Source organism: Oncorhynchus kisutch, linkage group LG13, assembly GCF_002021735.2.
Source record: "Oncorhynchus kisutch isolate 150728-3 linkage group LG13, Okis_V2, whole genome shotgun sequence".
Classification (NCBI taxonomy): domain Eukaryota; kingdom Metazoa; phylum Chordata; class Actinopteri; order Salmoniformes; family Salmonidae; genus Oncorhynchus; species Oncorhynchus kisutch.
In genome coordinates this window covers 4,648,003-4,675,780 of record NC_034186.2, presented here as the reverse complement: position 1 = coordinate 4,675,780, position 27,778 = coordinate 4,648,003, and the positions used below count along the sequence as shown (strand labels likewise).

At 43.0% G+C, this 27,778-nt stretch overlaps 2 protein-coding genes across 3 annotated transcripts; one reads left to right on the top strand and one right to left on the bottom strand.

The window, feature by feature from the left end:
* The first annotated feature begins 497 nt into the window (after positions 1-497).
* On the top strand, positions 498-11,081 carry atg4b (autophagy related 4B, cysteine peptidase). 2 transcript variants are annotated; one of them, XM_031838202.1, is made up of 13 exons: positions 498-872; positions 2,140-2,241; positions 3,869-3,940; positions 4,599-4,697; positions 4,925-5,026; positions 5,309-5,381; positions 5,614-5,693; positions 8,083-8,285; positions 8,499-8,577; positions 9,198-9,343; positions 9,602-9,658; positions 9,940-10,036; positions 10,384-11,081. In XM_031838202.1, the coding sequence occupies exons 1-13, from the start codon at positions 863-865 to the stop codon at positions 10,455-10,457; spliced, it is 1,194 nt and encodes a 397-aa protein (XP_031694062.1). In that variant the 5' UTR covers positions 498-862; the 3' UTR covers positions 10,458-11,081. The 2 variants fall into 2 exon arrangements, with proteins under 2 accessions (XP_031694062.1, XP_031694061.1); XM_031838201.1 differs by lacking the exon at positions 498-872 and having other exon boundaries at positions 2,106-2,241.
* Positions 11,060-22,769, bottom strand: dtymk (deoxythymidylate kinase (thymidylate kinase)). The gene is made up of 5 exons (XM_020499600.2): positions 22,528-22,769; positions 22,179-22,287; positions 16,069-16,159; positions 11,947-12,144; positions 11,060-11,384 (listed from the first exon to the last, which is right to left on the bottom strand). The coding sequence occupies exons 1-5, from the start codon at positions 22,655-22,657 to the stop codon at positions 11,229-11,231; spliced, it is 684 nt and encodes a 227-aa protein (XP_020355189.1). The 5' UTR covers positions 22,658-22,769; the 3' UTR covers positions 11,060-11,228.
* Positions 22,770-27,778: the final 5,009 nt, after the last annotated feature.

Below are 27,778 nucleotides of genomic sequence, written 5' to 3'. Positions count from 1 at the left end.
TTAAGGTTAGGTTTAAAATCACATTTTAAGAAGATACATTTCAGAAATAGGTGGGGTTTAGGACTTTGTGGCTGTGTTAACTAGTGACGACCGTGTTCGAGAGCATCAAAACCGTGATGGATCATGGGTAAATTGTGAAGAACTGACTGATATTCAAATAATAATGAGTCGTTATTTATTGGCTCAACACAAATCAATAAATATTAATAATAAATAATAATAATAAAATAATAATACAACCATTACAGGTGAGTTGAAAACTGAAGGGAACGAGGTAAACAATGATTTTGTCTAGAAGGGATACAGTTTATGTCAATATTTGACAGAATTGTCTTTTCGTAGCAGGTTAGGAGAATTTACGCAGCAGGTTATGAGAAATTAGATTAAGGTTAGGAATATGGTTAGAGTTAGCTAAAATACAATAACAAAAATACATTTTTGACGTCAGTGTGACATAATCTATATACCAACTAGCCATGACTATAAACAAGTGATCACGGGACGGACACGTTGGACAAATTCCTTTCTTCTCTGACTTTCCTGTTTACTTTAGTTGTTCTTGGCTGGCAAGGCGGTCAGTTTGCCAAGTTTCGCTGATCTTCATACTATAAGTGGCAAAGAAAGCGCGTTGAAATTGCTTTCCTTGCACCCTAATCAACACCAACAGATCTGCGAAAATGTTCCGCTTAAAATGAGTCCGGCGGCTTCTTATTGGACGAAATAGTTGCCCCGCCCAAAACAGGAAATCCTATTCGATACTGCAAGGCGATTTCGGCAGTATTGAATTCTCATTGGCCGTATGATATTTCACACTGCTGGACGGGCCAACAACAACAACAAGATAGGGTGAAGAACTGTCAGGATGGATGCAGGTAGGAAAGATTTCTTAATTAAGGAAACAATGATTTAACACTTTTGTGTTTTAGAGTCACTCTGAACAAAGGCACGGCATATTTAGCTATTCCATAATGTATTCCAATTTGTACATCAGTTGAGGTTTACTTCTATTTTGAATGTGAATCAAAATAGTCTTAGCTTGTCTGTTAGGCAGATACTGTTACTAGCTAACAGACAGACAGGCTAAAATCAGCAGATGTCAGTTTGGTAGATTATTATATATATTATATATATATTATTATATTCACCATTTTGCTGGTGAACTAGCTAGCTAACCTAGCAATCATTATATTTTTGACTGAAAACGACGAAACTAAGGTGAAATAAACCCCATGTTTAGCTGCTGCTATGTTCTGTCCTTGACATCAGTTTAACGTTAGCATAATTGGGTCCCTGCCTCCCAAGACAAATCATCTTTTGTCGTCTATACCCATGTAACATAACGTTATTGTCCAGTGTCACTAGCAAACTAACTAGCTACCTACCAACAACTGCTGAAAGGATGGTCACGTAGCTAGCAAGCCAAATCTGTATTTGCAATGTCATTCTCTGTCGCAATCCCATCTTTGGCTAGCTAGCCAGCAAGCTCAACTGTCAATCTGCATTGAGTATGTTTTGCAGTGCTTGGAAGCTAGCTATCTACTAGTCCTGTTACTGAAATAAATATACACTGAGTGTACAACATGCTCATTCTATGACATAGCCTGACAGGCGAAAGCTATGATCCCTTATTGATGTAACTTGTTAAATCCACTTCAATCAGTGTACATGAAGGGCAGGAGACATGTTAAGGAAGGATTTTTAACCCTTGAAACAATTGAGATTGTGTATGTGTGACATTCAGAGGGTGAACGGGCAAGACAAAAGATTTAAGAGCCTTCGAAAGGGGTATGTTAGTACGTGCCAGGTTCACCGGTTTGTGTCAAGAACTGCAACGCTGCTGGGTTTTTCACGCTCAACAGTTTCCTGTGTGTATCAAGAATGGTCCACCACCCAAAGGACATCCAGCCAACTTGACACAACTGTGGGAAGCGTTGGAGTCAATATGGGCCAGCATCCCTGTGGAACGCTTTCGACACCTTGTAGAGTCCACGCCAAGACGAATTGAGGCTGTTCTGAGGGCAAAAGGGAGTGGTGCAACTCAATATTAGGAATGTGTTCATTAATGATTCCTTGTTCAAGTGTGTGTGTGAGAGCCATGTAAACAAGGTGTTCTGAATCAGATGCACTTTTATATTTCAGCTACTCTCACATACGACACACTTGGCTTTGGAGAGTTTGACGATTTTCCAGAGACCTCAGAGCCAGTGTGGATCTTGGGGAAAGAATTCAATGCACTCACAGGTACTGAAGACATGGGATCATAAAACGGGTGTACTGTTGCCCCAGTATATGTGTGTTAGAGATGTCGACGATGGTGACAGTAGACTGCCTCAGTATATGTGTGTTAGAGATGTCGACGATGGTGACAGTAGACTGCCTCAGTATATGTGTGTTAGAGATGTCGACGATGGTGATAGTAGACTGCCCCAGTATATGTGTGTTAGAGATGTCGACGATGGTGACAGTAGACTGTATATAAAGACCTACTGTATGCAGCAGACTGTATATAATGACCTACTGTAAGCAGCAGACTGTATATAAAGACCTACTGTAAGCAGGAGACTGTATATAAAGGCCTACTGTAAGCAGACTGTATATAAAGACCTACTGTAAGCAGACTGTATATAAAGGCCTACTGTAAGCAGACTGTATATAAAGACCTACTGTAAGCAGCAGACTGTATATAAAGACCTACTGTAAGCAGACTGTATATAAAGGCCTACTGTAAGCAGACTGTATATAAAGGCCTACTGTAAGCAGACTGTATATAAAGACCTACTGTAAGCAGCAGACTGTATATAAAGACCTACTGTAAGCAGACTGTATATAAAGACCTACTGTAAGCAGACTGTATATAAAGACCTACTGTAAGCAGACTGTATATAAAGACCTACTGTAAGCAGCAGACTGTATATAAAGGCCTACTGTAAGCAGGAGACTGTATATAAAGGCCTACTGTAAGCAGGCTGTATATAAAGACCTACTGTAAGCAGCAGACTGTATATAAAGACCTACTGTAAGCAGACTGTATATAAAGACCTACTGTAAGCAGCAGACTGTATATAAAGACCTACTGTAAGCAGCAGACTGTATATAAAGACCTACTGTAAGCAGACTGTATATAATGACCTACTGTAAGCAGCAGACTGTATATAAAGACCTACAGTAAGCAGACTGTATATAAAGACCTACTGTAAGCAGCAGACTGTATATAAAGACCTACTGTAAGCAGCAGACTGTATATAAAGACCTACTGTAAGCAGACTGTATATAAAGACCTACTGTAAGCAGCAGACTGTATATAAAGACCTACTGTAAGCAGCAGACTGTATATAAAGACCTACTGTAAGCAGACTGTATATAAAGACCTACTGTAAGCAGACTGTATATAAAGACCTACTGTAAGCAGCAGACTGTATATAAAGGCCTACTGTAAGCAGGAGACTGTATATAAAGGCCTACTGTAAGCAGGCTGTATATAAAGACCTACTGTAAGCAGCAGACTGTATATAAAGACCTACTGTAAGCAGACTGTATATAAAGACCTACTGTAAGCAGCAGACTGTATATAAAGACCTACTGTAAGCAGCAGACTGTATATAAAGACCTACTGTAAGCAGACTGTATATAATGACCTACTGTAAGCAGCAGACTGTATATAAAGACCTACAGTAAGCAGACTGTATATAAAGACCTACTGTAAGCAGCAGACTGTATATAAAGACCTACTGTAAAGCAGCAGACTGTATATAAAGACCTACTGTAAGCAGCAGACTGTATATAAAGACCTACTGTAATCTGTAATGGTGACAGTAGACTGCAGCAGAAGGCATGCTTCTTAGCTAACTCATTGTCTTTGCTTATCCAGAAAAGGATGACATTCTTTCACATGTCACTTCACGACTATGGTTCACCTACAGAAAAAACTTCCCGCCCATTGGTGAGTAGCCTAAACCTACTGTAGCAGGCCAGAGAATAAACCCTAGGACATTACTGATACGCCTACAGTACCATAGCACTATGAGGTGCAGATTGGTGAGTAGCCTAAACCTACTGTAGCAGGCCACACCTACCATACCTACTGTAGCAGGCCACACCTACCATACCTACTGTAGCAGGCCATACCTACCATACCTACTGTAGCAGGCCAGAGAATAAACCCTAGGACATTACTGATACGCCTACAGTACCATAGCACTATGAGGTGCAGATTGGTGAGTAGCCTAAACCTACTGTAGCAGGCCACAGAATAAACCCTAGGACATTACTGATACGCCTACAGTACCATACCTACTGTAGCAGGCCACAGAATAAACCCTAGGACATTACTGATACACCTACAGTACCATACCTACTGTAGCAGGCCACAGAATAAACCCTAGGACATTACTGATACACCTACAGTACCATACCTACTGTAGCAGGCCACAGAGTAAACCCTAGGACATTACTGATACACCTACAGTACCATACCTACTGTAGCAGGCCACAGAATAAACCCTAGGACATTACTGATACGCCTACAGTACCATAGCACTTTGATTGTATACGCCAATAAGATTAGCCTATGAGGTGCAGATTGTTTCAATGTGTTCCAGGAGGGACAGGGCCTACGTCCGACACAGGCTGGGGCTGCATGCTGCGATGTGGACAGATGATCCTAGGCGAGGCCCTGGTCCGCAGGCATCTAGGCCGAGGTATGAATGACCGCTTTTCTAAATCCTGTGCCGTAATCTGTTCCCTGAAGCATCGTTTTATTGTGTGTACCCTTCAACATTTAACTTCTGTTATTCAAGTTATCAAATGTACTTCACCAAATAATCTCCGCCGCTGTTGTGATATAAATCTCTTATTGCACTTGTACTATGTGTTCTGTACAAAGAGGTTTCAACCAGCCATTGATAATGGTGTGTTTGTTAAGCAGACTGGAGATGGGTGAGGAGCCAGTCTCAGAGAGAAGACTACATCGGTATCCTCAACGCCTTCCTTGACAAGAAAGACGGCTACTATTCTTTACATCAAATCGGTGAATACTGACTTGTAAATCTTATACGGCGATGCACGTCTTGAGACAGTCATACCTTATATATTCAGAAAGGAATGGGTAGTATTTCTGACACCAATAGCATTACACTATATTTACTATGATGACATCAGTGGCATAACAACATCTATCTTTATTAGGATAATTACATCTGTGTACTGCAGCCTATGATGACGTCTTGATTAGGATAAAACATCTGTGTACTGCAGCCCAGATGACATCATTATTAGGATGGCACTAACATCAGTTATCTGTGTACTGCAGCCCAGATGGGAGTCGGGGAGGGGAAGTCTATAGGCCAGTGGTACGGACCGAACACAGTGGCACAGGTACTGAAGTAAGTACAGTCTCCAGTCTAGATAATGACCGACTCTGTGGTACAGATGATGACTGCACCTAGCCTGGTCCCAGATCTCTGTGTGTGCTCTTGCCAATATCCATTGCTGTCATTGTCAAGCCAGACATTGGCATTAGCACAAACAGACTGACACTCAGGCTATGGCTGCACAGTGTGTGATACAGATGATGACTGTTACACTGTGTTGAATATCGCCGGTCTTGCCCCTCAGGAAACTAGCTGTGTTTGACTCGTGGAGTCGCCTGGCTGTACACGTCGCTATGGACAACACTGTGGTGATCGAAGAGATCAGTGAGTAGTGAACACAGTCATGGTACAACAGGATTAACACAGGAGGGGCCTTTTAGTCATACTCATACATGGTTAAAGAGGAGGGGCCATCAACTGTTAGTCCTACTCATACATGGTGAAAGAGGAGGGGGCCATCAACTGTTAGCCCTACTCATACATGGTTAAAGAGGAGGGGCCATCAACTGTTAGTCCCACTCATACATGGTTAAAGAGGAGGGGCCATCAACTGTTAGTCCCACTCATACATGGATAAAGAGGAGGGGGCCATCAACTGTTAGTCCTACTCATACATGGATAAAGAGGAGGGGCCATCAACTGTTAGTCCCACTCATACATGGATAAAGAGGAGGGGGCCATCAACTGTTAGTCCTACTCATACATGGATAAAGAGGAGGGGGCCATCAACTGTTAGTCCTACTCATACATGGATAAAGAGGAGGGGGCCATCAACTGTTAGTCCTACTCATACATGGATAAAGAGGAGGGGGCCATAAACTGTTAGTCCTACTCATACATGGTTAAAGAGGAGGAGGGGCCATCAACTGTTAGTCCCACTCATACATGGTTAAAGAGGAGGAGGGGCCATCAACTGTTAGTCCCACTCATACATGGATAAAGAGGAGGGGGCCATCAACTGTTAGTCCTACTCATACATGGATAAAGAGGAGGGGGCCATCAACTGTTAGTCCTACTCATACATGGTTAAAGAGGAGGAGGGGCCATCAACTGTTAGTCCCACTCATACATGGTTAAAGAGGAGGAGGGGCCATCAACTGTTAGTCCCACTCATACATGGTTAAAGAGGAGGAGGGGCCATCAACTGTTAGTCCCACTCATACATGGATAAAGAGGAGGGGGTCATCAACTGTTAGTCCTACTCATACATGGATAAAGAGGAGGGGGCCATCAACTGTTAGTCCTACTCATACATGGTTAAAGAGGAGGAGGGGCCATCAACTGTTAGTCCCACTCATACATGGATAAAGAGGAGGGGGCCATCAACTGTTAGTCCCACTCATACATGGATAAAGAGGGGCCAACAACTGTTAGTCCTACTCATGTTAGCATTCATCCAGTTCTGTATTGCGTGTAGTCCAGAATACCCAAGCCAAGGGCTTTTATGGACCAATCTCTGCCATAATAGTAGATGGGAACAGGCTATTGAGATGAGTGAGCTAGACTGTAATTCAAGCTGACCTGTCCTGTTCCCCAGAGTGGTTGTGTATGTATAGACGTGTACAAGGATCTCTTCGGAAAGTATTCCTCGTTTTGTTTTACATTACAGCCTTATTCTAAAATTGATCGAATATATTTTTTTATTTCCCTCATCAATCAACACACAATATCCCATAATGATAAAGTGTATATAAAACAAACAGTGACCAACAACCCCGATGGTCACTCTGACAGAGCTCCTGAGTTCCTCTGTGGAGATGGTTGTCCTTGTTCGAGGTTCTCCCATCTCTGCAGCACTCCACCAATCAGGCCTTCATTGTAGAGTGGCCAGACGGAAGCCACTCCTCAGTAAAAGGCACATGACAACCCGCTTGGAGTTTGTGCAAAAAGGCACCTAAAGGACTCTGACCATGAGAAACAAGATTCTCTGGTTTGATGAAACCAAGATTGAACTCTTTGGCCTGAATGCCAAGCGTCATGTCTGGAGGAAACTTGGCACCATCACTTTGGTGAAACATGGTGGAGGCATCATGCTATGAGGATGTTTTTCAGCGACAGGGACTGGGAGACTAGTCAGGATCGAGGCAAAGGTGAATGGAGCAAAGTACAGAAAGATCCTTGATGAAAACCTACTATAAAGCGCTCAGAACCTCAGACTGGGGCGAAGGTTCAAGTTCCAGCAGGACAACGACCCTAAGCACACAGCCAAGACAATGCAGGAGTGGCTTCGGGACAAGTCTATGAATGTCCTTGAGTGGCCCAGCCATAGCCCGGACCCCGATCTAACATCTCTGGAGACCTGAAAATAGCTGTGTAGAGATACTCACCATCCAACCTGACAGAGCTTGAGAGGATCTGCAGAGAAGAATGGGAGAAACTCCCCAAATACATGTGTAACAAGCTTGTAGCGCCATACCCAAGAAAACTCAAGGCTGTAATCGCTGCCAAAGGTGCTTCAACAAACTACTGAGTAAAGGGTCTGAATACTTATGTAAATGTGATTTTTCAGTTTATTTTAAATAAATTAGCCTGGGGGAAGAAGAAAAAACTGTTTTTGCTTTTTCATTGGGGTATTGTGTGTAGATTGATGAGGGGAAAAACATATATGTAATCCATCTTATAATAAGGCTGTAATGTAACAAAATGTGGAAAAAGTCAAGGGGTCTGAATACTTTCCCGAAGGCACTGTTTGTAACGTTGCTGTTCTCCTCAGAGCGGTTGTGTATGCCCTGGCTGGACTATGGTGGAGCAGCGTGTGTGGATCTCCAGGGGGGTATGTCAGAGCGTAACGGCTGCCTGGAGGGGGCCTGCGCCCTGGCTGAGGAGGAGACAGCTCTCTGGAATCCCCTGCTCCTCCTCATTCCTCTCAGGCTGGGCCTAAGCGATATCAACGAGGCCTACATCGAGACCCTGAAGGTGGGCCAGAGAGAAAGAGCTTGGTCCCAGATCTGTTTGCGTTGTCTTACCAACTCCTTCGGTTGTTGTCGTGCCATGACAGTTGGCTATATAACACAAACGTATCTGGGTCCAGGCTAATATTCACCAATGAAACTAAAGTGTAATGATATTTTTTACGTGTATACAGCCAGGTCAAATTCTGTCCCCTCTTTCTGTGTCTCTTGTTCACAGCAGTGCTTCCAGCTGCCCCAGTCCCTGGGTGTCATCGGAGGGAAACCCAACAGTGCCCATTACTTCATAGGCTATGTTGGTATGTCCTGTACACTAATATTACTTCATAGGCTATGTTGGTATGTCCTGTACACTATCCAGTCTATGGTCTCTAGTTATTTATATCCAGTCTATGGTCTCTAGTTATTTATATCCAGTCTATAGTCTCCTCTAGTTATTTATATCCAGTCTGTAGTCTCCTCTAGTTATTTATATCCAGTCTATGGTCTCTAGTTATTTATATCCAGTCTGTGGTCTCCTCTAGTTATTTATATCCAGTCTATGGTCTCTAGTTATTTATATCCAGTCTGTGGTCTCCTCTAGTTATTTATATCCAGTCTATGGTCTCTAGTTATTTATATCCAGTCTGTGGTCTCCTCTAGTTATTTATATCCAGTCTATGGTCTCTAGTTATTTATATCCAGTCTATGGTCTCTAGTTATTTATATCCAGTCTATGGTCTCTAGTTATTTATATCCAGTCTATGGTCTCTAGTTATTTATATCCAGTCTATGGTCTCCTCCAGTTAAAATAGATACTTCATGCTTTGCACTATTGCGACCCTCTGCTCACTAGGAGCTAAAAGTCGAGCTTCAATGGCTCTGTTGAATGGTCTCGTTCTGCTAAGTGGAGCTTGTTGTCCTGCATCTGGCCCCCCAGGAGAAGAGCTGATCTACCTGGACCCCCACACCACCCAGCCTGCGGTAGAGCCCTGTGAGGACAGCCAGGTCCCAGACGACACTTACCACTGTCAGCACCCGCCGTGCCGCATGCACATCTGTGAAATAGACCCCTCCATCGCAGTGGTAAGAGAACCAGAGACTTTAGGGCTATGAGGTAAAAGGTAGAGCAATACTTAAGCTTGCTTACACTTTTCCCAAGCAGCAGGTATATCTTAAAGATAGCATTTAGCTAAATATTGTTTTGCTGACAACTATTTGAAGTGAATTGACTAAACGTTGCCTCTCTACGTTGTGGTTAGGCGTGATTTCAGTTCTAGACATTAGTGTTTTATTTTGTTGACACAGTAAATCAGATGTTTGTCCTTTTTTTTCTGACCCCAGGGTTTCTTCTGCAGAACGGAGGACGACTTTGATGACTGGTGTTTGCGCTTCCGAAAGGTACTGTACGATGTTTCATCAAAGGGATACAACTATAGGAGGTTTTCAAATCACCTCAGCACTAAACCTCTTTTCAGAACCGTTAGGGGTGTCAGTTGTCCCCGCTGAAAAAAAAACAATGTTATTTTTAACCTGAAATGGGTCAACCTGGTTAAATAACTGTTACTTCATCGGGGCAGTGGTTTTGTTGTGGTTCAGTGTGTCAGGTCCTGCGAGCATTGACTCCTCGCAATTCTCCCAGGGTGAACTAATCATTATTTCTCTGCCCTGTCTGTCTTCAGTTGTCCCACACTAGAGCAGGCCTGCCCATGTTTGAACTGATAGACTGTCAACCATCTCACTTCGCCTGTTCTGTAGATGTACTCAACCTCAACCCTGGTAAACATCAAAACACTTGACCTATATTCTCTTGACCTGTACGGGGGGGGGGTGTTGAGGAAGGGATATTGTGATTTAGTTCTCTTTACAGATTGAGGCTGGGATTCAGTCAGAGGTGCGTTGTCAACAAGCGCCTTTTAAAGGCAATTATCCCTGCAGACGTCAGGTCAAGTGTGAATGACCTTTAAATGCCAAGCGCTGTGTGCTCCTCTACACCACGCCTTTGATCAAATCCTCGCCTAAATCTGGATAGGACAATGAAGTGATTTAATGTGTTGTCTGAGGTGATTCATTTCTCTTTACAGACGTGATACTGTTGATCAATCCATTATTTCTCCCCCTCCTAGATTTCTCAGACTCTGATAGGTTGGAGCGGTTCTTTGATTCTGAGGATGAAGAGTTTGAAATTCTGTCCCTGTGATGATCGAATACAGTCATATGTCCCGGCAGAACCCCAACGATTCTGCTCTGTATCAGAAGGGAAGCCATAGGGGACAGGAGATAACAACATCACTAGCCAGCCTGGCAACGATGGCGTAGTGATGTGTCAATACAGTTGTCTTCTGAACAGCCACTGACTGCCCTGTGTCCAATGAGGAGACTCCTTGCTAGGAGGTGGTGATACAAGGGTAGTGGGAGCTTTCAGGACATCTTCACATGTCTCCATTAAGTCTTAACACTTAAAAAGGAAATATTTCTAGTGATATGGTGCCTTGACCCCGCCCCCTCCCCATAAAAAGCTGAGTTTCCATAACACAGTTGACTAGTGTTTAATCCATAACGGTTTACTACTATACTTATTGCTTTAGGTCACTGATATCTGAAGTCTCTGTATTAACGGATGAACACCATTTGGTTGAGTGAAATTCGCAGATCCAAATAGATTATCTTGTTCATTCAGAGTATCGTTGTCACGTTAATTCTCTCTGTGCAAAACACTGGCTCATTGATTTTCCTCAATTCACGAAGATGAATGATGAACAGACCATTTGAAATGTTAATAAGGACAAAATAATAAATACATTTACAGCTTGGACATTTATTTTATTTACTTGTTTGTGTTTGTTGTTGTTGTGAAATAATGATTTGAAAGAGTTGACTATACCCACTTAAATATCGTAACATACAGTTCGCAGTTTCATATATTCAAGTCTTTTACCCCCTCTGACTTCTCCTTGTGTACTAGGCACTGTTAGGAGGAATCTAACAGAGGATAAATTGGGTCTCCTCGTCCAGGCTCCTTCCACAGCTCTCCGATTGGCTCATTCTCGGCTGCATTGATGGCATCAACACTGTGGTTCTTAATGTCAGCGTGCACATCTTCAATGTTCCTGGCTGCATCAATCACCTAGGAGATGACAACAATATCTTGGGTGAATTTCCCATTGAAGACCACAATGTAACATCATGTTTGGACAAACCAATGGCCAAATCTCCACATTCTACCACTTCTACCAGTGTGCACTTGCCCACTCCCATTAATAGGGGTGGCAGGGTAGCCTAGTGGTTAGAGTGTAGAGGCGGCAGGGTAGCCTAGTGGTTAGAGTGTAGAGGCGGCAGGGTAGCCTAGTGGTTAGAGTGTAGAGGCGGCAGGGTAGCCTAGTGGTTAGAGTGTAGAGGCGGCAGGGTAGCCTAGTGGTTAGAGTGTAGAGGCGGCAGGGTAGCCTAGTGGTTAGAGCGTTGGGACTAGTAACCGGAAGGTTGCAAGTTCAAACCCCTGAGCTGACAAGGTACAAATCTGTCGTTCTGCCCCTGAACAAGGCAGTTAACCCACTGTTCCTAGGCCGTCATTGAAAATAATAATTTGTTCTTAACTGACTTGCCTAGTTAAAAAAGATAAACATAAAAAAAATGGGGAGTGTGAAAGTACAAACATAGGAAGTGTGGAGAATCAGGACACAGCTTCTTACCTGCCACTTGACAGAGGGGTCCTTCATCAGAAGTTCAAACTTCTGCTGAACGGCCTTCTGGAAGACGGTGGTCTCATATCTCTCTGTCCCAAACTGACCCCGCTGGGCGGCCTCAGTCGGGCTGAGCTGCAGGAACATCACAAGGTCTGGCTTGGGCAGCCCCATGTCAGGATTCATACACCAGTCCAGACTGAAACCCTGCTCGGCAGACAAACATGAACTTGCGTCAGAGTCAATGGACTGTCTTTCCATCGGCTCTATGCAGTGGGGCCTGGTGAAGGCATCCTGTTTTCCTATAGATTTTTTTCAGATTCTGACAAAAAAAGACAAATGTTCTAAGTCCACAACAATCGTTAAACTGTCAGGAGACTATTTTTCAGGTCTGGGATGAATAAAAAATGTTATATTTTTGGAGAGTGTAGTTGCCCTTTAATTCAATGGAGCAAAACAAAATGTCCTCCCCATTGACGCAGCTCAGCATTAAATAGTTTTGTCAGGTAAGCTAACATTAAAGTCAACATTTAATTGTGAAAGTTTTTTTGTTAAAGCCTTTATTCATCCAAACAGTGAATGATGACTGGATTGAGCATCGCAAATAGCAAACTAACCCAAATCAAATTGTATTTGTCACATACACATGGTTAGCAGATGTTAATGGGAGTGTAGCGAAATGCTTGTGCTTCTAGTTCCGACAATGCAGTAATAACCAACAAGTAATCTAACAATTCCAAAACTACTACCTTATACACACAAGTGTAAGGGGATAAAGAATATGTACATAAAGATATATGAATGAGTGATGGTACAGAGCAGCATAGGCAAGATGCAGTAGATGGTATAGAGTACAGTATATACGTATACATATGAGATGAATAACGTAGGGTATATAAACATTATATTAGGTAGCATTGTTTAAAGTGGCTAGTGATATATTTTACATAATTTCCCATCAATTCCCATTATTAAAGTGGCTGGAGTTGAGTCAGTGTGTTGGCAGCAGCCACTCAATGTTAGTGGTGGCTGTTTAACAGTCTGATGGCCTTGAGATAGAAGCTGTTTTTCAGTCTCTCGGTCCCAGCTTTGATGCACCTGTACTGACCTCGCCTTCTGGATGATAGCGGGGTGAACAGGCAGTGGCTCGGGTGGTTGTTGTCCTTGATGATCTTTATGGCCTTCCTGTAACATCGGGTGGTGTAGGTGTCCTGGAGGGCAGGTAGTTTGCCCCCGGTGATGCGTTGTGCAGACCTCACTACCCTCTGGAGAGTCTTACGGTTGTGGGCGGAGCAGTTGCCGTACCTGGCGGTGATACAGCGCGCCAGGATGCTCTCGATTGTGCATCTGTAGAAGTTTGTGAGTGCTTTTGGTGACAAGCCGAATTTCTTCAGCCTCCTGAGGTTGAAGAGGCGCTGCTGCGCCTTCTTCACGATGCTGTCTGTGTGAGTGGACCAATTCAGTTTGTCTGTGATGTGTATGCCGAGGAACTTAAAAAACGTACTACCCTCTCCACTACTGTTCCATCGATGTGGATAGGGGGGTGTTCCCTCTGCTGTTTCCTGAAGTCCACAATCATCTCCTTAGTTTTGTTGACGTTGAGTGTGAGGTTATTTTCCTGACACCACACTCCGAGGGCCCTCACCTCCTCCCTGTAGGCCGTCTCGTCGTTGTTGGTAATCAAGCCTACCACTGTTGTGTCGTCCGCAAACTTGATGATTGAGTTGGAGGCGTGCGTGGCCACGCAGTCGTGGGTGAACAGGGAGTACAGGAGAGGGCTCAGAACACACCCTTGTGGGGCCCCAGTGTTGAGGATCAGCGGGGTGGAGATGTTGTTGCCTACCCTCACCACCTGGGGGCGGCCCGTCAGGAAGTCCAGTACCCAGTTGCACAGGGTGGGGTCAAGACCCAGGGCCTCGAGCTTGATGACGAGCTTGGAGGGTACTATGGTGTTGAATGCCGAGCTGTAGTCGATGAACAGCATTCTCACATAGGTATTCCTCTTGTCCAATAGGTTCTCCACTGCAGGCCTAGGTCCAATAGGTTCTCCACTGCAGGCCTAGGTCCAATAGGTTCTCCACTGCAGGCCTAGGTCCAATAGGTTCACCACTGCCGGCCTAGGTCCAATAGGTTCTCCACTGCAGGCCTAGGTCCAATAGGTTCTCCACTGCAGGCCTAGGTCCAATAGGTTCTCCACTGCAGGCCTAGGTCCAATAGGTTCTCCACTGCAGGCCTAGGTCCAATAGGTTCTCCACTGCAGGCCTAGGTCCAATAGGTTCACCACTGAAGGCCTAGGTCCAATAGGTTCACCACTGAAGGCCTAGGTCCAATAGGTTCACCACTGCAGGCCTAGGTCCAATAGGTTCACCACTGCAGGCCTAGGTTCAATAGGTTCTTCACTGCAGGCCTAGGTTCAATAGGTTCACCACTGCAGGCCTAGGTCCAATAGGTTCCCCACTGCAGGCCTAGGTCCAATAGGTTCTCCACTGCAGGCCTAGGTTCAATAGGTTCTCCACTGCAGGCCTAGGTCCAATAGGTTCTCCACTGCAGGCCTAGGTCCAATAGGTTCTCCACTGCAGGCCTAGGTCCAATAGGTTCACCACTGCAGGCCTAGGTTCAATAGGTTCACACACTGCGGGCCTAGGTTCAATAGGTTCACCACTGAAGGCCTAGGTCCAGTAGGTTCACCACTGCAGGCCTAGGTCCAATAGGTTCACCACTGAAGGCCTAGGTCCAATAGGTTCACCACTGCAGACCTAGGTCCAATAGGTTCACCACTGCAGGCCTAGGTCCAATAGGTTCTCCACTGAAGGCCTAGGTCCAATAGGTTCTCCACTGAAGGCCTAGGTCCAATAGGTTCTCCACTGCATGCCTAGGTCCAATAGGTTCTCCACTGCAGGCCTAGGTTCAATAGGTTTGCCACTGCACAAACATGTCTATAATAGATAACGACTGCTACAATTTCCCCCATCTTCCCCAACAGCGAGTCAAACAAATTCAGCCAAAGTTTGAGGCTACTTATCAATGAAAGTAAAAGAAAGTAGAAACCCCAGGTTTTAATAGGCGATAAGATATATTTCAAGAAAGGAGTGCATATATTTGGCCTGGTGAAGCGCTTCTATGTGCCGACTGATTGGAAGCTGATAATGAGTTTGATTTACGCCGCTGGTCTTGGGAAGAAACGTTGAGTCCTCACTGTCCGAGACCAAGTCAAGACAGAGTACAAATGTATTCCAGACTGAGACAAGACCGACACACTCAATGTGTGGACTGGAGTACGACAACACTGCAAGAGGGGGTACTTCAGGCAGAGCAGAATGCGATTGGGGTAACCACAGACAGTACATACAGAACAGTCTTGGCACTGGTGAGAGCTGTGTGTATTGTCCTAATGAACTCACAGGCTTGGCCCTGGTGAGAGCTGTGTGTATTGTCCTAATGAACTCACAGGCTTGGCTCTGGTGAGAGGTGTGTGTAATGTCTTAATGAACTCACAGGCTTGGCTCTGGTGAGAGGTGTGTGTAATGTCTTAATGAACTCACAGGCTTGGCTCTGGTGAGAGGTGTGTGTAATGTCTTAATGAACTCACAGGCTTGGCTCTGGTGAGAGGTGTGTGTAATGTCTTAATGAACTCACAGGCTTGGCTCTGGTGAGAGGTGTGTGTAATGTCTTAATGAACTCACAGGCTTGGCTCTGGTGAGAGGTGTGTGTAATGTCTTAATGAACTCACAGGCTTGGCTCTGGTGAGAGGTGTGTGTAATGTCTTAATGAACTCACAGGCTTGGCTCTGGTGTGTGTAATGTCTTAATGAACTCACAGGCTTGGCTCTGGTGTGTGTAATGTCTTAATGAACTCACAGGCTTGGCGCTGGTGTGTGTAATGTCTTAATGAACTCACAGGCTTGGCTCTGGTGTGTGTAATGTCTTAATGAACTCACAGGCTTGGCTCTGGTGAGAGCTGTGTGTGTAATGTCTTAATGAACTCACAGGCTTGGCTCTGGTGAGAGGTGTGTATGTAATGTCTTAATGAACTCACAGGCTTGGAGCTGGTGAGAGGTATGTGTAATGTCTTAATGAACTCACAGGCTTGGCTCTGGTGAGAGGTGTGTGTGTAATGTCTTAATGAACTCACAGGCTTGGCGCTGGTGAAGGCCACTCCAGAGAAGGCGTATCTATCCACCACCAGATTGATGCCCTGCTCCAACTTCTCCTTCATCAGAGGCCTGGAGGGAAAAGGACCCAGACATACAACCACAGCTAATAACACATCATGTCCTACTCCTTAAGACAGTATGGCAGCTCAACCACATCTAATAACACACCATCTAAATGTTGTTGCCATTTTAACCCTTGGGCAGGCCATCTATGCATTTTTCCCCCAGTTCTCCTAAATCCAAGCTGTACATTGTTTTGTTTTAAAGATAAATATATATTTGAATGTTTTTTCAGGATGTAAAAAACTCTTCCATTGTAAACTTAAATGACAAACTAAATATAAATTATGTAGAAAAGATAATGAACCTATACAGTACCTTATGTATAAATACCCCTTGTCTTATTTCACATTGTTGTTACAGCCAGAATTCAAAATGGATAAAAAAAACAATCATTCTCACCCCCCTACCCACAATACCCTATGACAAGGTGAAAACAATCATTCTCACCCCCCTACCCACAATACCCTATGACAAGGTGAAAACAATCATTCTCACCCCCCTACCCACAATACCCTATGACAAGGTGAAAAGAATCATTCTCACCCCCCTACCCACAATACCCTATGACAAGGTGAAAAGAATCATTCTCACCCCCCTACCCACAATACCCTATGACAAGGTGAAAACAATAATTCTCACCCCCCTACCCACAATACCCTATGACAAGGTGAAAACAATCATTCTCACCCCCCTACCCACAATACCCTATGACAAGGTGAAAAGAATCATTCTCACCCCCCTACCCACAATACCCTATGACAAGGTGAAAACAATCATTCTCACCCCCCTACCCACAATACCCTATGACAAGGTGAAAACAATCATTCTCACCCCCCTACCCACAATACCCTATGACAAGGTGAAAACAATCATTCTCACCCCCCTACCCACAATACCCTATGACAAGGTGAAAACAATCATTCTCACCCCCCTACCCACAATACCCTATGACAAGGTGAAAACAATCATTCTCACCCCCCTACCCACAATACCCTATGACAAGGTGAAAACAATCATTCTCACCCCCCTACCCACAATACCCTATGACAAGGTGAAAACAATCATTCTCATCCCCCTACCCACAATACCCTATGACAAGGTGAAAACAATCATTCTCACCCCCCTACCCACAATACCCTATGACAAGGTGAAAACAATCATTCTCACCCCCCTACCCACAATACCCTATGACAAGGTGAAAACACGTTTTAACATATTTTTGTTGCTAATTTATTGAAAATTAAATCTCTCATTTACATAATTATTCACACCCGAGTTAATATGTTTAGAATCACCTTTGGCTGCGATTACAGCTGTGAGTCTTTCTGGGTAAATCTAAGACCTTTGCACACCATGGATGTAAAATATTGGCCCATTATTATATTAAAAATTCTTCAAGCTCAATTTGGTTGTTGATCATTGCTAGACAGCCATTTAAGTATTGCCATTGCCATAGATTTTCAAAAATAGATTTAAGTCCAAACTAACTCAGCCACTCAGGAACATTCACGGTCTTCTTGATGAGCAACTCCGGTGTAGATTTTGGCCTTGTGTTTTCAGTTATTGTCTTGCTAAAAAGTGAATTAATCTCCCAGTGTCTAGTAGAAAGCAGATTGAAACAGTTTTTTTCTCTAGGGTTTTGCCTGTGTTTAGCTCCATTCCATAGATTTTTTTTTTATCCTGAAAAACTCCCCAGTCCTTAATGATTACAAGCACACCCATAACATGATGCAGCCACCACTATGCTTGAAAATATGGAGAGCGGTACTCAGTAATGTGTTGTATTGGATTTGCCCCAAACATAACACTTTGTATTCAGGACTCACAGGCTTTGCAGTATTACTTGAGCACCCTGTTGCAAACAGGATGCATGTTTTGGACTATTTTTTATTCTGTACAGGCTTCCTTCTTTTCACTGTCAATTAGGTTAGTATTGTGGATTAACTACAATGTTGAGCCATCTTCAGTTTTCTCCCATCACAGCCATTAAACTCTGATTTCATGGTGAAATCCCTGAGCGGTAAACTGAATTAGTCAGGACGCCTGTATCTTTGCACACAAGAGTCCATGCAACAATTTTTACTCCTGAAATGATTTAGGCTTGCCATAAAAGGGATTAAATACATTTCATTTTTAATTAAAATTCATAAAAAGTGTTAATCCATTTCAAATTCAGGCCATAACACAACATCATGTGGGAAAAAGTCAAGGGGTTTGAATCATTTCTGTAGGCACTGTATATATATATATTTTTTTTAAATAATATAACCTCTTATAAACAAAAAATTACCAAGATAAAATACAAGTCCGTTTGGTGGAAACAACTGATGGGAAAAGGTGCATATTTTCTTGATGCAGATTTTTTATTTTGCATGAAAATGTGTCGCCAATTGTATACTAACCACTCAGAAAGACTTGAACATTCCAAAAAACAATGAATTAAAGAGTACATTATTAGTACTATGTTGACTGAAAAGAACACAGCATTAGCCATAGCAGAATGCAGGAAATTGGAATTAAAATGGCAAAATTCTTTCTTAGCTCAATGGCAGAATATACCTTCGGAAAGTAATCAGACCCTTTGACATTTTCAACATTTTGTTACGTTACAGCCTTATTTTAAAAATGGATTCAATTTTTTTTTATAAATCTACACACAATACCCCCATAATGACAAAGCAAAAACAGGTTTAGAAAATTTAGCTAATTTATTAAGTAGTTAACCCACTGTTCCTAGGCCGTCATTGAAAATAAGAATTTGTTCTTAACTGACTTGCCTAGTTAAATAAAGGTACAATAAATAAGACATATTTTATATTAGTATTCAGACCCTTGAAAGGGACTTGAAATTGAAATCAGGTGCATCCTGTTTCCATCGATCATCCTTGAAATGTTCCTACAACTTCTGTGGTAAATTAAATTGATTGGACATGACTTGGAAGGCACACACCTGTCTATATAAGGTCCCACAGTTGACAGTGCATGTCAGAGCAAAAACCAAGCCATGGGGTCAAAGGAATTGTCCGTAGAGCTCCAAGACAGGATTGTGTCGAGGCACAGATCTGGGGAAGGGTAGCAAAGATTTCTGCAGCATTGTGATCCCCAAGAACACAGTGGCCTCCATCATTCTTAGATGGAAGAAGTTTGGAACCACCAAGACTCTTCCTAAATTGAACAATCGGGGGAGAAGGGCCTTGGTCAGAGAGTTGAGCAAGAAAGAGCTGGTCAGTCTGAAAGAGAACCTTCCAGAAGGACAAGCATCTCTGCAGCACTCCACCAATCAGGCCATTATGGTAGAGTGGCCAGACAGAAGCCACTCCTCAGTAAAAGGCACGACAGCCCGCTTGGAGTTTGCCAAAAGGCACCTAAAAACAGAGCAAAGTACAGAGAGCTCCTTGATGAAAACCTGCCCCAGAGCGCTCAGGACCTCAGACTGGGGTGAAGGTTCACCTTCCAACAGGACAACAACCTGACAGAGCTTGAGGGGATCTGCAGAAAAGAATGGGAGAAACTCCCCAAATACACATGTGCCAAGCTTGTAGGGCCATACCCAAGAAGAATCAAGGTTGCAATCGCTGCCAAAGGTGCTTCAACAAAGTACTGAGTAAATACTTATGTAAATGTCATGCAGGTAGCCTAGTGGTTAGAGTGTTGGTTGGACTGGATCGAATCCCAGAGCAGATTATGTAAAAATCTGCCCCTGAACAAGGCAGTTAACCCACTGTTCCCCGGGCGCCGTAGATGCCGATTTAAGGCAGCCCCCTCCGCACCTCTCTGATTCAGAGGGGTTGGGTTAAATGAGGATAATTTTTTATTTAACTAGGCAAGTCAGTTAAGAACAAATTCTTATTTACAATGACGGCCTACCAAAAGGCCTCCTGCGGGGACTGGGATTAAAAATAACAAATATATATATAAATACAGGACAAAACACACATCACGACGAGACAACACAACACTACACAAAGAGAGACCTAAGACAACAACATAAGGCAGCTACACATGACAACACAGCATGCTAGCAACACAACATGGTAGCAGCACAGCATGGTAACAACACAACATGGTAACAACACAACACTACATAAAGAGAGACCTAAGACAACATAAGGCAGCTACACATGACAACACAGCATGCTAGCAACACAACATGGTAGCAGCACAGCATGGTAACAACACAACATGGTAACAACACAACATGGTAACAACACAACATGGTAACAACACTACATAAAGAGAGACCTAAGACAACAACATAAGGCAGCTACACATAACACAGCATGCTAGCAACACATGGTAGCAGCACAGCATGGTAACAACACAACATGGTAACAACACTACATAAAGAGAGACCTAAGACAACAACATAAGGCAGCTACACATAACACAGCATGCTAGCAACACAACATGGTAACAACACAGCATGCTAGCAACACAACATGGTAGCAGCACAGCATGACAAAAACATGGCAGCAACACAACATGGCAGCAGCACATGACAACACAGCATGTTAGCAACAAAACATGGTAGCAGCACAGCATGGTAGCAACACAACATGGTAGCAACACAAAACATGGTACAAACATTATTGGGCACTGACAACAACACAAAGGGCAAGAAGGTAAAGACAACAATACATCACGCAAAGCAGCCACAACTGTCAGTAAGAGTGTCCATGATTGAGTCCTTGAATGAAGAGATTGAGATAAAACTGTCCAGTTTGAGTGTTTGTTGCAGCTCGTTCCACTCACTAGCTGCAGCGAACTGAAAAGAGGAGCGATCCCGGGATGTGTGTGCTTTGGGGACCTTTAACAGAATGTGACTGGCAGAACGGGTGTTGTATGTGGGGGATGAGGGCTGCAGTAGATATCTCAGGGGTAGTGAGGCCTAAGAGGGTTTTCTAAATAAGCATCGACCAGTGGGTCTTGTAACGGGTACACAGAGATGACCAGTTTACAGAGGAGTATAGAGTGCAGTGATGTGTCCTATAAGGAGCATTGGTGGCAAATCTAATGGCCGAATGGTAAAGGACATCGAGCTGCTCGAGAGCACCCTTACCTGCCAATCTAGTAATGTCTCCGTAATCTAGCATGGGTAGGATGGTCATCTGAATCAGGGTTAGTTTGGCAGCTGGGGTGAAAGAAGAGTGATTACAATAGAGGAAACCAAGTCTAGATTTAACTTTAGCAGATTTGATATGTGGAAGACCCATTTCAGTCGAAGGCATTCAGTTGTACAATTGGTATCCCCCTTTCCTTATTTCAGTTTTTTAAATACAAATTCTAAAAAAGCTGCTTTTGCTTTGTCATTATGGGGTATTGTGATGTCATTATGGGGTATTGTGATGTCATTATGGGGTATTGTGTGTATATTGATGAGGAAAATTAACAATTTAATTAATTTTAGAATAAGGCTGTAACAAAATGTTGAAATAGTCAAGGGGTTTGAATACTTTACAAATGCACTATACCAGTCAAAAGTTGGGACACGCCTACTCATTCATTTGTTTTTCAACCGGACAATGACCCAACCTACCACCAGGCTGTGTAAGGGCTATTTGACCAAGAAGGAGAGTGATGGAGTGCTGATCTGGCCTCCACAATCACCCAACCTCAAACCAATTGAGATGGTTTGGGATGAGTTGGACCGCAGAGTGAAGGAAAAGCAGCCAACAAGTGCTCAGCATATGTGGGAACTCTTTGAAGACTGTTGGAAAAGCATTCCAGGTGAAGCTGGTTGAGAGAATGCCAAGAGTGTGTAAAGCTGTCATCAAGGCAAAGGGTGGCTACTTTGACAAATCCAAAATATGTTTTGATCTGTTTTATCATTATTTTGGTTACTAGATGATTCCATATGCGTTATTTCATAGTTTTGATGTCTTCACTATTATTCTACAATGTAGAAAATAGTAAAAAATAAAGAAAAGCCCTTGAATGAGTAGGTGTGTCCAAACTTTTGGCAGGCTCAAATATGCAAGCATGTATCTTATTTAATGATCAATGCCTCTGTATATTAGAGTATTACACGAGTTCCCATCGGTTGGCAGAGAACAGCAGGTGCACTGTATGGTCCTCCAGGTTGCTTTTGTTCTCCAGATAGGAGTTGATCAGCTGGCCGATCTTTGTAGTTCTTTCTGAACAAACAAGAGTAATACAGAAAGAGAATGTAGTCGAAGACGAATGAATTTTGCATCGCCATGTGGACCAAACTCCACCCAGCCGGGGGAACCGGGCAAGGCAAAATTAGTTTGTATAATCCCATATATTTTCGTCTAGGTAAATTTGCAATCAAAGCGGATTCAAACAACACAATTATGAGAAAAATACATTTCATTTTGATGAATTAGCAGCCACGGATAATAAAGTTAATTTACCCGGAAATTTCATCATTTCAGTTTGCCGCCCGCTATCCTGCAGTGCTTGGACAAGCTTGTTACATTGTGTTGTTTTTCCTGCCTTGTCCACTCCTTCGAGCACAATGAGAGCCCCTCTTCGGCAAGTCATTATGAATAGCGATTATGAATAACGGAACTCACAAAACATAAAATTACAGGCGCGTTGACCAGAAACAGGAATTGAGAAGCTCACCCGCGTAGACTATGGAACGCCGTTAGGGTCTTAAAGCACGTGGTCAAAACGCAAACTTTTTAATGCTACTCTGTAAAGTAAGTAAACAGAAACGTCTCTTTTTCAGGACCCTGTCTTTCAAATATAATTCGTAAAAATCCAAATAACTGCACAGATCTTGATTGTAAAGGGTTTAAACACTGTTTTCCATGCATGTTCAATGAACCATAAACAATTAATGAACAAGCACCTGTGGAACGGTCATTAAGACACTAACAGCTTACAGAAGGTAGTTAACTAAGGTCACAGTTATGAAAACTTAGGACACTAAAGAGGCCTTGGACTGACTCTGAAAAACACCAAAAGAAAGATGCCCAGGTTCTCTGCTGATCTGCGTGAACGTGCCTTAGGCATGCTGCAAGGAGGCGTGAGGGCCGCAGATGTGGCCAGGGCAATAAACTGCAATGTCGGTACTGTGAGACGCCTCAGACAGGGCTACAGGGAGATAGGACGGACAGCTGATCGTCCTCGCAGTGGCAGACCACGTGTAACAACACCTGCACAGGATTGGTACATCCAAACATCACACCTACGGGACAGGTAACAACAATTGCCCGAGTTACACCAGGAACGCACAATCCCTCCATCAGTGCTCAGACTGTCCGCAATAGGCTGAGAGAGGCTGGACGGAGGGCTTGTCGGCCTTTTGTAAGGCAAGTCCTCACCAGACATCACTGGCAAAAATGTTGCCTATGGGCACAAACCCACCGTCGCTGGACCAGACAGGACTGGCAAAAAGTGCTCATCTCTGACGAGTCGCAGTTCTGTCTCACCAGGGGTGATGGTCGGATTCACATTTATCGTTGAAGGAATGAGCATTATACCGAAGCCTGTACTCTGGAGCGGGATCGATTTGGAGGTGGAGGGTCCGTCATGGTCTGGGGCGGTGTGTCACAGCATCATCGGACTGAGCTTGTTGTCATTGCAGGCAATCTGTCCGGGAACTTGCAGGTGCCTTGGAGGAAGAGTGGGGTAACATCTCACAGCAAGAACTGGCAAATCTGGTGCAGTCCATGAGGAGGAGATGCACTGCAGTACTTAATGCAGCTGGTGGCCACACCAGATACTGACTGTTACTTTTGATTTTGACCCCCCCCCCCCCCTTTGTTCAGGGACACATTATTCCATTTCTGTTAGTCACATGTCTGTGGAACTTGTTCAATTTATGTCTCAGTTGTTGAATCTTGTTATGTTCATACAAATATTTACACATGTTAAGTTTGCTGAAAATAAAAGCAGTTGACAGTGAGAAGATGTTTTTTTGTTGTTGCTGAGTTTAGAATGTCTGTTCACCCCATTACCATCCAGAAGGCAAGGCCAGTACAGGTGCATCAAAGCTGGGACCGAGAGACTGAAAAACAGCTTCTATCTCAAGGCCATCTGGGATGTCCTGTGGGTAGTGGACTGTTAAACAGCCATCACTAACATGGAGAGGTTGCTGCCAACAAACAGACTCAAATCTCTGGCCACTAAATACATTGACTTAATAAAGGTATCACTAGTCACTTTAAATAAATAAATAAAGCCATTTTATATAATGTTTACATACCCTACATTACTCATCTCATATGTATATACTGTACTCTATGCAATCAACTGCATCTTGCCTATGCCGCACGGCCATCGCTCATCCATATATTTATATGTACATCTTCTATTCATCCCTTTACATTTGTGTGTATTTGTGTGTAATATGGTTATACTGAATACTGTGTTATATGGTTCTACTGAACACTGAGTTATATGGTTACTGAGCTGTATGGCTCAATTGAACACTGAGCTAAATGGTTATATTGAACACTGAGCTGTATGGCTCTACTGAACACTGAGCTAAATGGTTATATTGAACACTGAGCTAAATGGTTATATTGAACACTGAGCTGTATGGCTCTACTGAACACTTAGCTAAATGGTTATATTGAACACTGAGCTAAATGGTTATATTGAACACTGAGCTATATGGTTGGGGCATGGTCTCTGGCATGTCCTCTGGGTGGTGGACCATTCTTGATACACACAGGAAGCTGTTGAGTGTGATAAACCCAGCAGCGTTGCAGTTCTTGATACAAACCAGTGTGCCTGAAACCTACTCCCATACCTCGTTCACTTCAGTCTTTTGTCTTGCCTATTCACCCTCTGAATGGCACACATACACAATCCATGTCTCAAGGTTTAAAAATGATCCTATAACCTGTCTGGAGTGGATTTAACAGGTGACATCAATAAGGAATCATAGCTTCACCTGGTCAGTCTGTGTCATATAAACTCAGTGTATGTGTAGTTCAAGGTTGAAATGATTGAATGTGCTTTGTGATAAATCAATAGACCTACAGTAAATAGTAAGGCCCTTGAAACTGACCTTGTCTTTCACAGTTTGAGTCCCTTGTTCTCTAGGCCTTCATATCTGGAGGAAAGGATTGAGCAGCTAGCCAGCCAAGCAGCACAACAACCTGGAAGGATGTTGTATCTATACCTTATGTCATGCCTTATTGGAATGGATTTATTGATAATGTCTGTTGGAAAAAAGTTTGGATGTTGCCACACACATACCTACTTGTTAACAAAATTAAGGAAGTTTCCTTTAAAATTATTCATAAATATTATCCTGCCAACCACTATATGAAGAAGTTTAAGGAAAACATCAACTCAAATTGCTCCTTTTGTAATGACCACCCAGAAACAGTTGTGCATCTTTTTTGGCATTGTATGCATGTAAGAAAACTGTGGCAAGACATCAGTAGGTTGATAATTGAACACATTTATGAAGATGTTACACTATTGTGGAGAGATGTACTGTTTGGATTCTTTACATACAATAGAAATAAGCGGAATAATTTTTATGTAATTCATTTCATTATTCTTTTGGCCAAATTTCATATACACAAATGTAAATTTACAAACAGAAAACAACATTTTCGTACCCTACAAAAAGAAATTGAACTGTATTTTAAGACGGTTAAATGCTCTACTAACAAAAAAGCTGTTAGAATTGTAAGTATATGCATGTCCCTTAAGGTCCTTGTGTAATTGTAATGTGATATTGTACCCCCCTGGCCCCGCCCCCAGCCCCTCCCCTAGCCCCGCCCCTAGCGCGATTGTCCATTGTTTGTAATCTATGTATGCTTGTGTTCCCTCATGTGCTTTATGTATTGATTTTTAAAAAAAAAAATTTTTTAAAGCACAACAACCTGGAGAGAGATGCCTAGCGCACACATCATTATTTGAAGATATTTGTTCAATAAGATAGCATATATACCTTGTTATTGGCTTGAACCTATAATTGTTGATCAGTTGGGTAGCATGTTAACTAACTACCAATACACTGCTTAAAACTATAATTGTTCAGAATGTGTAAGTTTATTAGTTAAAAATAAAATAAATAAAATGTTCAATGTGTTGTGTTTAAAAAAATAAAATTATCTGATCATATAAAATGTGTTGTGTTTATATTAGTTTTAAAAATAAAGATGTGATAAACAAACAAATATAAAATAACAAATCATATATATATATATTTTTTACCCTCTTTTTTTCGCTAGGCCAATTGTGCGTCGCGCCACCGACCTCCCGGTCGCGGCCGGCTGCGACAGAGCCAATGGGCGCGAACCTAGGGTCTCTGGTGGTACAGACTGCGCCACCCGGGAGGCCCCCAAATCGTATTTTTTTTTGCCGAGATGTTTGAGTAACGTTATTGTGTATTCTACGTAATGACGCAATTTTACGCGATGACGTCACAACGTAATCTTGCAACTTTATTCCACAAATCGACCTGCCTCTAGCAACTTCCCCTGAAAATGAGTTGGCAACACTGCCTACATTACTCATATGAATATACTGTATTCCATACCATCTACTGCATCTTGCCTATGCCGCACGGCCATCGCTCATTCATATATTTACATGTACATATTCTTCTCTTTACATTTGTGTGTATTAGGTAGTTGTTGTGAATATGTTAGATTACTTGTTAGATATTACTGCATGGTCGGAACTAGAACTAGAACTAGAAGCACACTTGCATTAACACCTGCTACACTTGCATTAACACCTGCTTACCATGTGTATGTGACCAATACAATTTGCTTTGAAACCTTCCCTGGTCGTGGTGGATCTAATACCATTGTTTCTTCCCGACACTCGTTCCTTCCAATTTTCTCACCGCCTCCAGATAGGAGACACGCTGGGCACTCCTTACCCTTGACACCTCATTCTCCTTCACCCTATCAGGGCACTCCTTACCCTTGCCACCTCATTCTCCTTCACCCTATCAGGGCACTCCAAGAATTCAGGTGCGTGTTCACCTCCACAGTTGCAGTATTTCCCTTCATCTGGAAAACGATATTCTTCCCTTCTGCACACACTTGAAACATAACCAAATACTCAACATTTATGACACTGAAGGGGATTGTGCACAAAAGCTCTTACAGGGTATCTCATGAATCCTAACTTTATATGAGAAGGGAGAGAGACTAAATCAAAGAACAGTAGCATGGATGAAGTGAATGAATTTTCTCCATCCACCCCACAAGTCAGTGTGGACAACTTAAACGGACTTCGAGACAGCCATGTTATACCTTATACTCTGATGACAGTACATGTTTTAGCCTGTCAGAGGAGGTTTACAATGTTGATACAGACTTTGGCCTTACTCTGATGACAGTACATGTTTTAGCCTGTCAGAGGAGGTTTACAATGTTGATACAGACTTTGGCCTTGCTCTTATGGCAGTGTTTTGAGAGCATCTGTCAAGGCCTCCAGCACCATGTCAACATTGGCTTTGTTGCCGTGACACCCCATCAGTCCCACACGCAGCACCTGGGGAGAGAGTCACATGACAGGTCAGTGAGCCAGTTGCACAAAGCAAGGTATACTTGGCCTATTGGCATCATGAAGGACAGTTACCTGTACAGGTCTATTGGTATCATTCCATCATCATTCCAGCCTATACAGGGGCGGCAGGGTAGCCTAGTGGTTAGAGCGTTGGACTAGTAACCGAAA

What these genes read in the sequence shown, in the direction of transcription:
- atg4b (XM_031838201.1), top strand. Translation starts at nt 2,121, where the DNA reads ATGCACTTTTATATTTCAGCTACTCTCACATACGACACACTTGGCTTT. An exon ending in CCGCAGGCATCTAGGCCGAG is followed by an intron (nt 4,698 to 4,924) that starts GTATGAATGACC and finishes TTTGTTAAGCAG; the next exon opens with ACTGGAGATGGGTGAGGAGC. An exon ending in GGTGTTTGCGCTTCCGAAAG is followed by an intron (nt 9,659 to 9,939) that starts GTACTGTACGAT and finishes GTCTGTCTTCAG; the next exon opens with TTGTCCCACACTAGAGCAGG.
- dtymk (XM_020499600.2), bottom strand. Translation starts at nt 22,657, where the DNA reads ATGACTTGCCGAAGAGGGGCTCTCATTGTGCTCGAAGGAGTGGACAAG. An exon ending in TGAAATGATGAAATTTCCGG is followed by an intron (nt 22,288 to 22,527) that starts GTAAATTAACTT and finishes TTGTTTGTTCAG; the next exon opens with AAAGAACTACAAAGATCGGC. An exon ending in GCCAACCGATGGGAACTCGT is followed by an intron (nt 16,160 to 22,178) that starts GTAATACTCTAA and finishes TTTTCCCTCCAG; the next exon opens with GCCTCTGATGAAGGAGAAGT.